The sequence below is a fragment of the Heteronotia binoei genome, chromosome 1, assembly GCF_032191835.1.
Source record: "Heteronotia binoei isolate CCM8104 ecotype False Entrance Well chromosome 1, APGP_CSIRO_Hbin_v1, whole genome shotgun sequence".
NCBI lineage: Eukaryota > Metazoa > Chordata > Lepidosauria > Squamata > Gekkonidae > Heteronotia > Heteronotia binoei.
This window is the reverse complement of record NC_083223.1, coordinates 123117494-123132810: the sequence shown is the minus strand read 5'-3', so window position 1 is coordinate 123132810 and position 15317 is coordinate 123117494. Positions and strand designations below refer to the sequence as shown.

Below are 15317 nucleotides of genomic sequence, written 5' to 3'. Positions count from 1 at the left end.
AGAATCTACAATATTCAAAAACCATAACATGAGTAATCTCTTCTTAGTTTTTGCCTTTTAAAATGTGCCTTTTTGTTGTCATCAAGTCACAGCTGACATGGCAACCTCATACTGTTTTCAAGGCAAGAGATGTTCAGAGGTGATTTGCCATTGCCTGCCTCTGTGTTGCAACCTTGGTATTAGTTGGCCATCTCCCATACTAACCAGAGCTGACCCTGCTTAGCATCCAAGATCTGATGAGAGTGGGCTAGCCTGGGCTATCCAGGTCAGGGCAAAATATGCCATTACAAGTAAGCAACTCTGGGTAGAAGGTTAGACCACAAATAAGTAGTAGCCTTGTTTTGCTGTTAAGAAGCAAAGCAGCCCCAGTGGAAGAGCTGCCTAGCTCTTACAGTAAATCTGTGACCAAGTTTGTTGAAGGCAGAGGGCTACAACTTGTTCGGTGATGGTGACTAGTGAGTGGTATCTGAGATTGGTGCCTACACTTTTAAAATGTGCTGACTTACAGATATGGGATGCAGCTTCCATGTTTCTCTTGCTGTTTGTTCTCTGTTCTGTCCACTTCTGGCAGTTGCTAGCAGGGCTCTGATTTTATTCTATATAGGGTGTGGTGCATCAGGGTATTTAAAGATCTTTGACTGAGGTCCTAGCAGCTACTCCGATAATGTATAGTAGTGATAGTAGTATTTTATGGTTGGAGAATCAACGAAGGTGAGCTGATATGGTTCACATTTTTTCCTTACATTTCTGCAAGTTACTTTGACAGTTTTTGAAGTGCTGTCACAACTGAGTTTAATCACAACATTACAGTTTCTGTCTTTCTGTTTTACAGCTGTCTCCAATCTAGATGAAGAAAGTAGATGGACGGTCCATTACACTGCCCCCTGGCATCAGCAGGAGAATGTGTTTCTGCCCTCCACAAGGCCACCATGCGTGGAAGATCTTCACCGTCAAGCCAAGCTGAATCTGAAATCAGTACTAAGAGGTAGAGTGTCACCAGCAACATTATGGTTAAAACACTGAGGGTGCCATGTGAGCAGCAAAATACTAAGGCTTTTTTTTTTGCCACTTTTAAGTGGATATAATCTTTTTTTAGTTTTATATGCCACTTCTCCAGAGGCAGCTCACAAAGTAAAACCATAAAATAAAATCATTAAACCAACAGCATAAAAACAATCCATGAAACCAGGACATTAAAGCATCATAATAGCATTCTTAAGGCAAAACTGAGTATTCATAAAATACTCATCAGACTAGAAGCTCTATAAAGATGAACTGCAGGGCGCAGAGTGGTAAAGCTGCAATACTGCTGTCTTAAGCTCTGCTCAAGACCTGAGTTCAATCCCAGTGGAAGCTGGGTTCAGGTAGCCAGCTCGAGGCTCGCTCAGCCTTCCAGCCTTCCGAGGTCGGTAAAATGAGTACTCAGTTTCCTGGGGGGAAAGTGTAGATGACTGGGGAAGGCAATGGCAAACTACCCCGTAAAAAGTCTTCCGTGAAAACATTGTGAAAGCAACGTCACCCCAGAGTCAGAAACGACTCATACTTGCACAGGGGACTGCCTTTTATCTTTAGCAGAGATGTAAACTTTATAAAGGACAGGACACAAACACAAAGATTTTTAAAAGAAAAAACTTAAAACACAACATTAGCACTTGTTGGTCTTAAAGGTGCTTTCTTTGTATTTCTCCCATGGGATCCAGGGAACTGGGAAAAGGAAGCTCTGACTCTTTCCTTCCTTCCCCAAGGGACCAGGAGTGGGAGGAGCCTCAGCCAATAGAAGGAAGAGAGGCTTGGCTCAGTAGCTCTGCTGCATGATTGAGAGCTTGGCAAAGCAAGCTATCCCTCCCCTCCCTTTCTACCCAAGGGAAGAGCTTCATCCAATGGAGAAAATAGCAGTTTTGCTCTGTGACTGCTGTGCAATTGAGCAAACCTTGCAAAGCAAGCTGTGATGCAGACAGGCCCAGCGCCAGAAGTTCTGCTGCTCCCGGCAGACCCCTGCACTGCCCCCCTCCCACAGGCTCCCTTTTTTTCTTTCACACACGCAGCGGAGTGATGTCACCAGTGACATCATCATGCAGGGTGGCATGGGGGAAGAGAGTGATGGGCAGCACACCTGTTCTCTTCCTTGGAAGCCTCCGAATAGCACAGTGTATTAGTGGCGCTCGGTCGCTTTCTGGTTGAAAGCGGCTATGTGCCGTTAAAACACCATGCTATTAAGAGGCTTCTAAGGAAGCCTCCAAAGAGCACGGCAGCCGAGTGACGCCTTCCAGCCGGGTAAGGGGAGTAAGGGGGCGCCTGATGAATCCCCCAAACAGGGTAGCGCCCTAGGCAGCCGCCTACCCCACTTACTTCCATGCGCTGGCCCTTGATGCAGAAGGAAGCAAGAGAGAGGGAGAAGGAAGCAGATGACAGCCAGTAGCTCGGGGGCCTGATAGGAGCCCTCCAGGGCCTGATTCATGTTTGACACCCCTGGAATAGGTGATGTAAGAGTCTAGGTCACACATAGTTGTGTTTGTATGTATGCGTTTGTATGCTCACACATAGCCATTTCAGTACTTGAAAAGGTGCTGGGGGGCAAGAGTCCCTCAGTTGTCCATATTGCTTGTGGCATTTTCAAATCACTTTAAAATAGTGGCAGGCAGCATCCACAGGTCAGACTTGTGGACACTGTAATGTCTAGTTCAGCCCTAGTTTGCCGTATATAGTTTGTTCTTCATCTTTTGGGCCTTTCTCTCCATTGCTTTATTTAATCTCTGACGCCTTCAATCTGTCTCCAGCTTTATTGAAATCTGGTCAGATACCAAAAGATAAACTATAAAACCAATGACAAATTGTGAACCTCTAAACTTTATAGGCCACCCTGATTGGGTTGAAAAGTGTCATTAAAATGTTATAAATAAATAAATATTACAAAGTATATTTTCTTTAAAATCTGTCATCCATTTCTTGGGTTGTTGATTTCTATGCTAACAAACTTGTATATGATTTTTATTTTTAAATATGACACACAAAAACCTTGAACAATGATGCGCAGGGCTTTTTTTGAGCAGGATCACAGCTGGCTTGGTGTCAGGGTGTGTGGCCTAATATGCAAATGAGCTCCTGCTGGGCTTTTTCTGCATAAAAGCCCTATGCGTAGCAATGGTGCCAGGGGGTGTGGACTAATATGCAAATGAGTTCCTGCTGAACATTTTCTACCAAAAAAGTCCTGCTGATGTCCATTATCTGTCCTACTTGTGTATAGATTGGCAGAAGAAGCAAGATGGGCGTGGGCGGGGAATTTGTAATTATATATTTCAGTAATATCAATTCTGCTTTGTCAATATACACTTATATATTGAGTTTGTTGCTGCAGGATACTGTATCTGGGATTATTATTGAAGATTTAGATCTAAGATTTTCCTATAGCCACCTTGTTCAGAAGCAGCTTAAACCAATAAAGATATAAAAGCTTGCATTAAATGTCAAATTTATCTGATAACATAAAAGAGAGGATCAAAATGATTTGGACCTTCCCTGCGTATTTTTATCAGGGTTTTAAAAAGTGTTTCAATTGGATCAATATGTAGATAAACAAAGTGGGTCATCCCCATGTCATTATAATCAAAGCCAAGCAGTTTCTATGCACATGATGGAAAAGTGAAAGTAACAGAACTGCCAGGTAGATCATCTAAGTGACAGAAAGTGGCTGGTTGCCAGATTGCATCAACCTGAACAATGTCAGCATGACTCAGCAGCAAGCTGATTGGTTACCTGGGTGGATGATGTGTATAAATGTACAAAGACACTTTACTAGGTGTGGGATATGTATGGTGGAGTTGCAGTGGAGCATTCTGTCGGTTTGGAGAGTGGAGGTGTAAATAAATTGTATATAGTGGTTTTATCACTGCTGTGTGCAAGCCTTCATTCTTTGCGTTACTAAAGACCACCCTCACTAAGCACAGGCGGATTAACAAGGTTATGGGCCCAGCACGCTTCCGCTGAGCCTCTAAGCTCTGAGAGAGGTGGTGAAGGAGGACGCTGAGGTGCTCCAGAAGCTGTCTTGGAGGAGAGGACCAGCAGTGGCTGAACGTCGGAGGCTGAGCAGGATGGCTACAGCAGCAGCTACTGTGCTGGTGGATAAACTGACTACCACCAACTATAATACCTGGTCGTTGAGGCTTGAGCGTTTCCTGAAGCGAGAGGGGCTATGGGACTGTGTGTCTGCTCCTCCCGAGGATCCCATGCCGGCAGAGACCGTTCAGGACCAGAAGGCTGTAGCCACAATCATCTTGAGTGTGTCTGACAACCAGCTGGTGCATGTTCGAGGGCACCAGAAAGCGAAAGAGGCTTGGGAAGCCCTCAGGGCCGTGTATGTCCAGAAATCAGCAGGCTCGCTGATATCTCTAACTCAGAAGCTGTACAGGAAACGAATGCTGGCCGGTGAGTCGATGAGGGACCACCTCGACAGTATGTCTGTGTGTTTCCAGGAGTTAGAGCAGCGGGGGAAAGCTGTGCCTGATGAGGACAAAGTCTACTTAATCCTCAGCTCTCTTCATAAGAGATTTGACATGCTTATAATGGCGTTTGAGGGCCAGGAAGCAGATAAACTGACTTTGCCATACATAACAGGAAAGCTCCTGGCTGAAGACCAGAGGCAGCTGGAATGCAAAGAGCAGGCTGACCGCGACCACAGGGAGAAGCAGAAGCCTGGGGGAGTCGTTTCCAGCTGGCAGGCAGAGCTGGAGGAGAGAGCTTTACAAGTGAAAAAGAAAAAATGTTATATCTGCAACCAAGGCGGGCACCTGCGGAGGAGTTGTCCCCAGCAGAGGAGAGGCCAGCAGCTGTCTTCAAGGACACAGCAAGCAACTCTGGTGAGAATTGGCTCAGGGCTACAGAGTGTGCTGTGGATTATAGACTCTGGAGCAGCGCAGATGTTTTGCTGCAAGGAGGAGCTGTTGAAGGACACCAAGCCGGCCAGTCAAAAAACTGTAAGCCTAGCTGACGGCCGGGAGGCTGACGTGCTTTGCCAAGGCATGGTGCATTTTCCGGGACTAAACTATACCTTTGATAATGTACTTTTTGTGCCAGCTTTGGAGACGAGCCTGCTAAGCGTCTCAATATTAGTAACAGCTGGTTTCATGGTATCTTTTGATGTTAAGGGCTGTAAGATACTGAAAAAAGGTAAACTGTTGGCAAAGGGTGTGTTAAAGGAAAACGTGTATGTGTTAGAACAGACGGTGGGAAAGGCACAGGTAGTGTGGAATAAGCAACCCCACAGTAGGTGCATTCATTGATTGCACAGACGTCTGGGACACGCAAGCTACAATACCATTAATAAAACACTGGCTATATTGCAAGGGAATAAGGTTGATAAATATGTTGTGTTCCTAGATTGCAATATATGTGTTCCTAGAGGCAAAGTCTAAAGCGTTTCCAGTAGCTAAAAGGAGTGACCGGGTGTCAGTAAGACCACTCCAATTAGTGCATGCAGATGTAGTGGGGCCGTATACACTCAGTGTATCAAAGAATAGATATGGTTTAATCATAGTAGACGATTACAGCCGCTTTGCGTGGGTGTATGCAATTAAGCAAAAATGTGATGTATTTTCAACTTTCCAGTACTGGGCAAAAAGGGTACAAAGGCAATTAAACTGCAAAATAGCAGCTCTCCAAAGTGATATGGGAGGTGAATTTTTGAGTAAAAACTTTGAGACCTATTTAAAGGAGGAAGGCATCAATCACAGAGTTGCCAACGTCTCCTCTCCAGCCGAAAACAGTGTGGCGGAGCGAAGAGGAGGCATCCTCCAAACCATGTGCCACGCTTTACTAGCAGACAGTGCACTGAAATTGGCATATTGGGGAGAAGCATTAAAAACAGCTTGTTTTATATCTAATAGATTATGGACTCAGGCTCTGGATGATATACCATATAGAGTACTGTATGGAAAAAAGCCAAACCTTGACTACCTTAGGATCTTTGGGTCTAAGGCATGGGTGAATATTCCTCTGGACAAGAGGAGGAAAGGGGGAGCCAGAGCCAGAAAGCTATTATTTGTGGGCTATCAGAATGGCATGAAAGCATATCGGTTTGTGGACTCAAATGATATGGTGAGGTTTGGTAGAGCTGCTTCGTTCTGTGAGGATGAAAACTGGACTAGAATCCATGCAAACGAAATGCCTAAGAGTGTTGAATTACAGCTATCTCTGCAGAGTGAGGAGGGGCACGGTGATGTAAACAGAGAAGCTCCCTCACTGAAACAGAGAGAGGAAAGTGCTGGCAGTTAAGACAGTATAAAGCAGGAAATCTCTGAAGCTGTAAGGTGCAAAATGCCTGAGGTCAGAGTGTCTGCAAGAGAAAACAAGGGAATACCACCTAAACGGTATGGATATGACAATGACATAAATTATCTGTCTAATGGGGAGCCCAGGTGTTACCAGAGTGTACTGGATCTAGATTATGGTACCTCTTCCACAGAGGAGGAAGAGTCACAAGCTCAGAGTTCTGAATAGGTAGAGGCTTCAATAAGGTATTTGGAAAACGGGCTCTATGTGCCAGCAGACTGGTAGTGTTAATGCATTGAATGTAACTCCAAAGACAATGCTGGCTGCTATAAATGTATTAATTAATGAAATAAACTCAGAGTGTCAAACCAATGTGTAAGCTCAAAGCTGTAAAAATAGTGTGCCTCTATAATACAGATGATACGGTATGTGCTCTGGCAGAGCGGCCAGAGGAGGAAAAGGGATGAGCCGGGGGAGGCTACCTAAGTAAACTATCTAACTGATAAGAATGTACTTGGAACAGTAATTAAAGAACAGAACTAAACTTGTGTGCCAACACAGAGTCACAGAGGCAGTGTACTGAATGGTGATGACTGTATATCTGAAAGCAATGTAGCAATATGAAAGCAAATGTGAATGTAAACTGTGTATCAATGTTACTATAGAACATGTGTAATATGTAATATTATGATATGTTGCAGCTATGTGCTTTATAAACTGAGGAGGGGTGTCATTATAATCAAAGCCAAGCAGTTTCTATGCACATGATGGAAAAGTGAAAGTAACAGAACTGCCAGGTAGATCATCTAAGTGACAGAAAGTGGCTGGTTGCCAGATTGCATCAGCCTGAACAATGCCAGCATGACTCAGCAGCAAGCTGATTGGTTACCTGGGTGGATGATGTGTATAAATGTACAAAGACACTTTACTAGGTGTGGGATATGTATGGTGGAGTTGCAGTGGAGCATTCTGTCGGTTTGGAGAGTGGAGGTGTAAATAAATTGTATATAGTGGTTTTATCACTGCTGTGTGCAAGCCTTCATTCTTTGCGTCAGTAAAGACCACCCTCACTAAGCACAGGCGCATCAACACCCCACTGGTGGTTAATTCATTTGAGAAGATTACTGTATTAATTGTAATCATATGTTCAGTTCATGGTCTGCTAAGCAATGGAGCACCATGGAATATGAACATAAATTTTAGCTTCAGGTTTACAGTGTTGAGATACAAGCTTTCTGCTAATTTAAAATTTTGGAATTAAAAAAAAGTCAAAAATTAGCTTTCTCCTTTATTTGTCAGTTAGGCCACTTTGTTTCCACATCAGGAATTCTTCATTATTTTTGTTTTAGCAGACACGCTGGTAGTTTATACCCCTTTATTCTGTTTTTAACTTCTTGAATCCATTCACACTCCATCTGTTGTTGGGTTTGGCAACTTTCCATCTTTCAGCTGCTTCTCTGAAGGACTGTGTGGAGAACCAGGCAGAATCTCATTTATGCATAACAATTGTACATTCCATTCTGATAGATGGGATCTGCTGAACCATATAAAAAACACAAGTTTTAGTATTTAGTATAACTCCACACTAGTGGGCATGAAACTGTAGAAAAGATGACCATTTGTGTTCATTACTTGTTAATCTGTACAGAAGGAACAAAGAATTAGTGTATTTATAACTCCTTTGTCTGGAATAAGGTGGATTTTAAATACTAGAACAGTAGTAGCCGGTGTGGTGCTCTAAAGCTAAGAGGCCAGAAGTAGTAGCTGCTGCTGCTGGACAATTCCTAAACTAAGCAGAAGCAAAAAGAAGCATTCTTATTGGCAAAGCATTGCAGGCAACTGGAATCCATGCATGCTGTAGTGCTAAGGGGATCAATATTTGATTGTCCATAATAGTTCCACCTGGTCTACATGCAGATCTTTTCCCATATGAGGTATGTACTTTGTCAGCTGCCACAAATGCCCAGCAGAAGCCCTACCTGATCTTAGAGGAAACATTTTGGCTTTGATACAATGCAAACCTATCTTCCCATTTCCTTCTAAAACCCCTCAGAAATATCAGTAAGATAATGGAAATTTGTCAGTGAATACTAGCTTATTTTTCTTTTACTGACTCCCATTGGGCAGGAGCCATAATCATGCGTTGGCCCAATTTAGGGTTGCCAAGCCCAATTCAAGAAATTTCAGGGGACTTGGGTGGTGGAGCCAGGAGACTTTGGGGGTGGGGCCATTAGACATTGGTGTTGGAGTCATGACCAAGGTTGGAACAAGTACAATTGAACTCCAAAGGGAGTTCTGGCCATCACATTGAAAGGGACTGCTTTCCCTCCATTAGAAATAATGAAGGATAGGGGCACCTTCTTTGGGAGCTCATAGAATTGACCCCCCCCCCCCCCCGGTCCAATCCTTTTGAAACTTGGAGGGTGTTTTGAGGAAAGGCATTAGATGCTATGCTGCAAATTTGGTGCCTCTACCTCAAAGAACACTGCCCCCCCCCCGAGCCCCAGATACCTGTGGATCAATTCCCCATTATTTCCTATGGGAATCATTCTCCATAGGGAATAATAGAGTGCCCAGTAGACATTTCCCACCCACCCCACTTTCTAAAGCAGGGGAGGGCCTCCAAACCAGGGAATCTCCTGCCCCCTCCCTCTCTCTCTCTTACACACACGCTTACTGGGTCTGGTTCCTTCACAACTTTACTTGCTCTGAAAATGAAAGCAAAACAAATGGAGGGTGTGTTCTCTGATGAAACTGCTGCTGACCCTCCCCCATGAAGCACTTCCTGTTTCCTGCTCAACTTTAATGGCACACATTTTAAAAATGGACCTGTTTGCAGGTTTCTAAACCTGCCAGAGCTCTAGAGATACATGGTGATTGTGGGGGCGGGGCTTCCCCCGCCGGCCAGCTGGCTGGGGGCAGGGGGCAGCCTGTAAAACTGGGCAATCCCCCGCTGGGACCTGGGGATTGGGAAGCCTAGCCCAACCCCCCCCCCAAATATTCCTTTTTCTTGTGCCTTTCCCCCCCTTAATAAACTTCAAAATTAGACTGAACATTCTGTGCCAAGTAATTGCCACTCCCCTCCCTCTCCCTAGGTGGGTTGCTAGTTTTGCCCTACTGAAATATAAGCTGAGGCATGGAAAGTGACAACTTGACAAAAAATGAATGTGTGCAGGATTCTCCTTTTGTGGAATGCATCCTTACATATATTTCTACTCTTCTCCGGTACAAGCAGTCTTCTAGTGCAGAAGGAGCAAAGGAATACAATTGTAGAAGTAATAGTGGATTCTGTTGAAGTTTAATGGGTTGGATCCAATCAACTAAATGAAGAAAAAATTCCTAAATGAAGCGGGGGGGGGGGGAAGTTCAGTGTGTTGGATCCAATCAGGTTTTCATCTGGTGAAAAATAGAGGATGTCTCCTTTGACATCCTCTATTTTTCACCAGATGAAAACCTATTATTCCCTTTGACCTCCAAAGTAGTTTATATCCATACTTGTGCATTCTTTAACATTTTTTTTAAAAAAATATTATTATTGCAAATTTAAAGTCCGTCTTTTCCCATAATGGGCACAGGGCAGATTACAACACAATAGGGCAATTAAACAATATACGACATTGTGTATCTACATGCATTTTTTTAATGTACAGATACAGATGAAAATTTTACAATAATTAGAGGTGGCCACTGAATCAACCTCCTTTTAAGGACCCCAACCTGATCTGTTTTACTCCCTAATAAGTGTGTATGAAATTGTGGCCTGAATGTACGTTAAGTTTTTACATATCTCAAAACCCCATTAATACAAGAGTATTTGTCTCTTTTAAGAGAAATGGTATTGACTTTAACTTTCAGTTAATCTTTCCGCTTTTGATAGTTTTCCATTTCTACACTATATCTAAGATCAGTTGATATAAATGTGTGTATCTTTGTTTCAGAAATCAGCTGTTACGTAACACTTTCTTTTATGTCTCTAATGCATTTTATAGCATTAGAGATAGCCTGTTCTAACTCTTAAAATAAATCGTCCAGAAATTAAAGAAGATAATAAACACCATAGTTTAGGAATCCCAGCTGAAAGTACAATATATTACCATATTTAAACATATCCTTTATCTCATTCTCTATCTTCATTCTTGCAACCAGAGAATTTCAACAAAGTAGCTGAAAGCCACTATCAGCATGATTCAAGAACTGAACAAGCTTTCCAGTAGCATGAAGTGGAAACAGCCATTGCAAATGATATTTGTTAACATCATGTCACTTGGGAGTGCTCAGTACGATTATCTCCATTTGTCTGGGACTAATTTGGATTTCTATGGGGATGTAATTTTAGTACACTTAAGGGTGATAAAGCATGATTGCTTCAGTCATGCCTACTTATCTCTCTGCATTTTGCAAACTGAAAGGAAAAGGATTTCTATCCCGTGTCTGGCTCTGAATTGCTGTTTTTGAAACAGACCCCAAAAGGTCAAAATTTGTCTGCACTTGCACATGCCTGATACAAATGTACACATTTCAGCTTCAGTTAAAATAAGTTTGACAATAACCATAAAATTGTATAAGTGTCAGTGATTATTTTAAAAATTATCTCTGAAATAGGGTTACCAATTTCAAGTTGGGGAAACACCAGCCTCTATCCCCTGTTGCCTGGCATCGCTCTAGTGAGGGGCAGGGGAGAACTATAGGAACCAGAATGACATCCCACAATATCAGGTGTCATTTCTGGCCACAACAGAAGTGATGTAATCCCATTGCTGGAAATTCTAGTATTGTCCAGCCATGGATTGGAGCTCCCAAAATCAGGGGAACCCCCACACAGACTGGGGGGGGGGGATGGCAAGTCTATCCAGCATTCATTTTAAACTCACAGGCTTTACCATAAGGTTTTGAGTGAATCCTGGAGCAGCTGGCAACACTGTGACGTTGCTTCCAATTTTGTGTGCAGAAATAATGCCATGATGTCACAGCATGCCAGTCTGTGATTGTTCATTCTACAAAGTTTCCTGTTTGTGTACTGAAACACTGATAGTCACAGCAGTACACATGACAAAAGTTCTTTGATGTCAAACTTAAGAGTTTAAGTAAGCACTACAGGATACTTGGTATTCCTTATGAATTCATGAAGCTGCCTTATGCTGAATCAGACTCTTGCTCCATCAAGGTCACTTCTAGCTACTTCGACTGGTAGCAATTCTTTTGGGACTCAGGGTTTCTTACGCCACTTATTACCTGGTGTCCTCAACTGGAGATGCCAGGGATTAAACTTGGGACCTTCTGTATGCAAAGCAGAGATTCTACCACTGAGCCACAGTTTCTCCTGTTCCTTATTTTGGTGCCAATTTGGTGTAGTGGTTAAGTGTATGGACTCTTATCTGGGAGAACCGGGTTTGATTCCCCACTCCTCCACTTGCACCTGCTGGAATGGCCTTGGGTCAGCCATAGCTCTGGCAGAGGTTGTCCTTGAAAGGGCAGCTGCTGTGAGAACCCTCTCAGCCCCACCCACCTCACAGGGTGTCTGTTGTGTGGGAGGAAGATCTAGGAGATTATAAGCCACTCTGAGTCTCTGATTCAGAGAGAAGGACGGGGTATAAATCTGCAGTTGTCATCGTCTTCTTTTATAGTATAACTAATGAAACATGGGCACGGACTGAACCATTATTCACAATTCATGCACAAATCAGGCCAATTCATGGTTTATCCCAAACCAATTCATTCGCTCATGCCATGTCTGAAATGGAAAATGAATCCCCTTTTTCCCTTGGTGCTTCATTTGGTTCTTTTTTTGTGTGGTTTGTTTTCCCAGACAATGTGGCACTGATTCAGTCAATTCCTAGACAACAATGGGGGTGGACTTCTGGGAGCCGTAGAAACACCCATAGCAGTTGTCCATAGCTTGATTGGAAGCTCTGGGAGCCAAATACAGAGCTCCCATTCTGCTTTATGGGAGCAGACACCCAGATTCTGCTACTTTCACTTCGCACTTCAGAACAAAGAGAGGAAAGTTAGTTTTCATCACAGGAGGGCGGGTGGAGAAGAACCTGCTGAAGACTTCTAGTGAGTTTTACCTCTCCCAAACAAAACAAAACAATGAACCACAAACTAGTTCAGGCAACTGGACAAATCACAAAATGAACCTATAGTTCAGGTGATGAAATGGACCATCAACCAATACAAATCACCATTTTTACATTCCTTACATGTGCCTATAACCAAGGCTTTTTTGTAGAAAAAGCCCAGCAGGAACTCATTTGCATATTAGACTACACCCCTGATGCCAAACCAGCTGGAACTGCATTCCTACTCAAAAAAAGCCCTGCCTATGACTAACTCTTTTGTATCTTACTTTCCTTTGTGCTAGTGGCCCTACCCAATTTTATGATACAGTAGGGTTGCCAAGTCCAATTCAAGAAATATCTGGGGACTTTGGGGGTGGAGCCAGGAGCAATGGTGTGATAAACATGACTGAACTCTGAAGGGAGTTCTGGCCATCACATTTAAAGGGACCACACACCTTTTAAATGCCTTCCCTTTATTGGAAATAATGAAGAATAAGGGCACCTTCTTTTGTAGCTCATATAATTAGACTCCATGGTCCAATCCTTTTGAAATTTGGTGGGTATTTTGGAGAGAAGCACTGGATGTTATGCTGAGAATTTGGTGCCTCTACCTCAAAAAACAGGACCCCCACAGAGCTCCAGATAACTGTGGATAAATTCTCTATTATACCCTTGGGGATCGGTCTCCATAGGGAATAATTAAGTGCCCTGCAGACATCCCCCCCCCCCGCTTTCTGATTACCCTGAAGTGGGGGGAGGGCCTCCAAATCAGGGGATCCCCTGCCCTCACCTGGGATTGGCAACCCTATGATTCAGAGATAGAGGCAACACACTACGATACTCAATGTGACTCTTCTAAGAAACATGCTAAGCCTGTTATAATTGTTTGCCCAGGCTTTGGGCAATGTAGATGTTTCTGGACAATGAACTGAGATCTCTTTATCTCTCAACCCTATTCTGTTTGATTTATTTTTTTTAGCGTCTAGCATTTTAAGTGTTTTATTGTATTTATTGTATTTTAATATTGTAAGCTGTCATTAGGGTGAAAAACAAGATCTAAAAACAAGAAATCTGCTCCCCCACCTATAATATAATCCACAAAAATCTATGTAGTGTGATTGAGCTACACTCTGTTCTAATATTGTCTCTGAGCTGGGAAGTGGAGAAGTTTGGAGATTATTTAGTTCTATACAGCTCTTCATAAGGTGACCTTATGTTGTTTGTTGTTTTCCAAAGCACACTCCACAGTATATTTGCTTGATTCTACTATTACTACCACAAAGCTAGACAGAAAAATCCTGTCTCTTTCCACACAACATTATTTGGGGAAAAAAAATTGACCAACAAGAGGTGAACAACAATCTTTTCACATGAATCCTCGCAAAGTTTGGCCAGAAAAAAAGCATCTACTTTTCCTAGCATCTGTAAAGCATATCTTTACCCTTTTCCCGCTACCTGGACAGTTAAAATGACTAGAAATCTCTCTCTTTGATTGGAAATTTAGAGGAGATGTGTCTCAAGAATTGGTGATGCAGAGAACTATTGAAATGCATGCTCTGAACTTTCTCTGGATTCTCAGACTGTTAACAAATGCAGACTAGTTTAGAAGATGAATAATAGCTTACCATTACCATTTCAGCTCCCCCCACAGAAGAAAAACACCCTGTCTCTAACTACACGGTTGGTTCCTAAACGCATGCAACGCTCCTTCAAATCATGGCTGGTTTGCTGAAACAGTACATATGGTTGTGTTATCCATATTAAACGTGACCATGAAATAGAGTTGTATAGATAATCAGCCTTCTGTTGTTTAGGGGATTTAATGATAGAAGGGAAGTAGTTTCTGTTAGACCAGTATTAGCCAAATCAGCTAGATTCTGTTAAACCAAACATATTTAAGTTAATCTGCTTTGGCAGAACATATGTTAGAATTCCTGACTCTGTAAAAAACAAGAAAACAAAAAGTAAGGGGGAATAGTCTTTTCAAAACTGAACTAGACTGCATTGTGCGTAGAGTTCATGAACTTGTTCTGTATTTTGTATGGACTGTATTTTTAAAGCAGTGACCCAGGAAGAGCTGCAGTGGTGTTTCTGTGCAGCATCTTTGGGAACTAACTACTCTTGTTGTGGAGTAGTCTTTATGGTAATCTGTTTCTGATTATAACACAGAAATGTTGATCTGCAGAAATAAGTCCTGTTTCTAGTTGAACACCTTCTGAGCCAAGCTCCTCCCACTCATGGCCCCCTGGGGAAGGAACAAAAGAGCCAGAGCTTCCTTTGCCTGGTTTCCATGGGAGAAATATAAAGACCAATGTGCTAATGTTTAAGACCAATGTGCTAATGTTTTAAGCATGTTTTAAATTGTATTTGCTAATGTTTTAAGCATGTTTTAATTGTATTTGTCTGTGTCCTTTATCTCTGTTAGCTGGCATTACATTTTATGACACACATGGCCTGGCCCACCATGGTCTCATTTATGTCAGATCTAGCCGTCGTAACAAATGAGTTCGAAACCCCTGCCTTAAGGGTTTGCAACAGAGCCAACAGTCAGAGTAACCTGACAAGTACTCCTCCAGGGGACAACAACAGAAAAAAAACCTACCCATCCTGGGTGTTCCATTTTGGCATAATTTCCTTCCCGTTTGACACCTCTGGTTCACGGCTGCCCAGCAGTTCTTTGAAGCCCACTCAGTATTTTTGTTCTCCACTTCCAATTCTGCGCAACTACCAAAAGAGCTGAGTGCAAAACCCAAAGCACCCTGAGGAAATAGTTCATTGGTCTGGATAGTTTTGGAAGGAACATTTGCCTATTTTTTGATTGACAGATGAGCTGCCTGCTTTCGTGGGGTTTTGTCACCTATCAAAAGCAAAGCTTGAAATGCATGATGCACCACAGAGGAGGTGTAAAAACAGATTCCTTGTGAGTTTTGGGTTAGCTAGAAACTGTCCTTTTATTTTGTTTCTAACTTCTGTGTTTCTCTTCTACAGTTTTGC

The 15317-nt window shown here is 42.7% G+C and overlaps 1 protein-coding gene across 1 annotated transcript in view; it reads left to right on the top strand.

Moving 5' to 3' along the window:
* Positions 1–15317, top strand: part of NHSL1 (NHS like 1) — a 286939-nt gene that overhangs the window by 208036 nt on the left and 63586 nt on the right. Inside the window, exon 2 of the mRNA XM_060240165.1 lies at positions 833–985. Coding sequence (XP_060096148.1) covers positions 833–985 — 153 coding nt within the window. The remainder of the gene's footprint in view (positions 1–832; positions 986–15317) is intronic.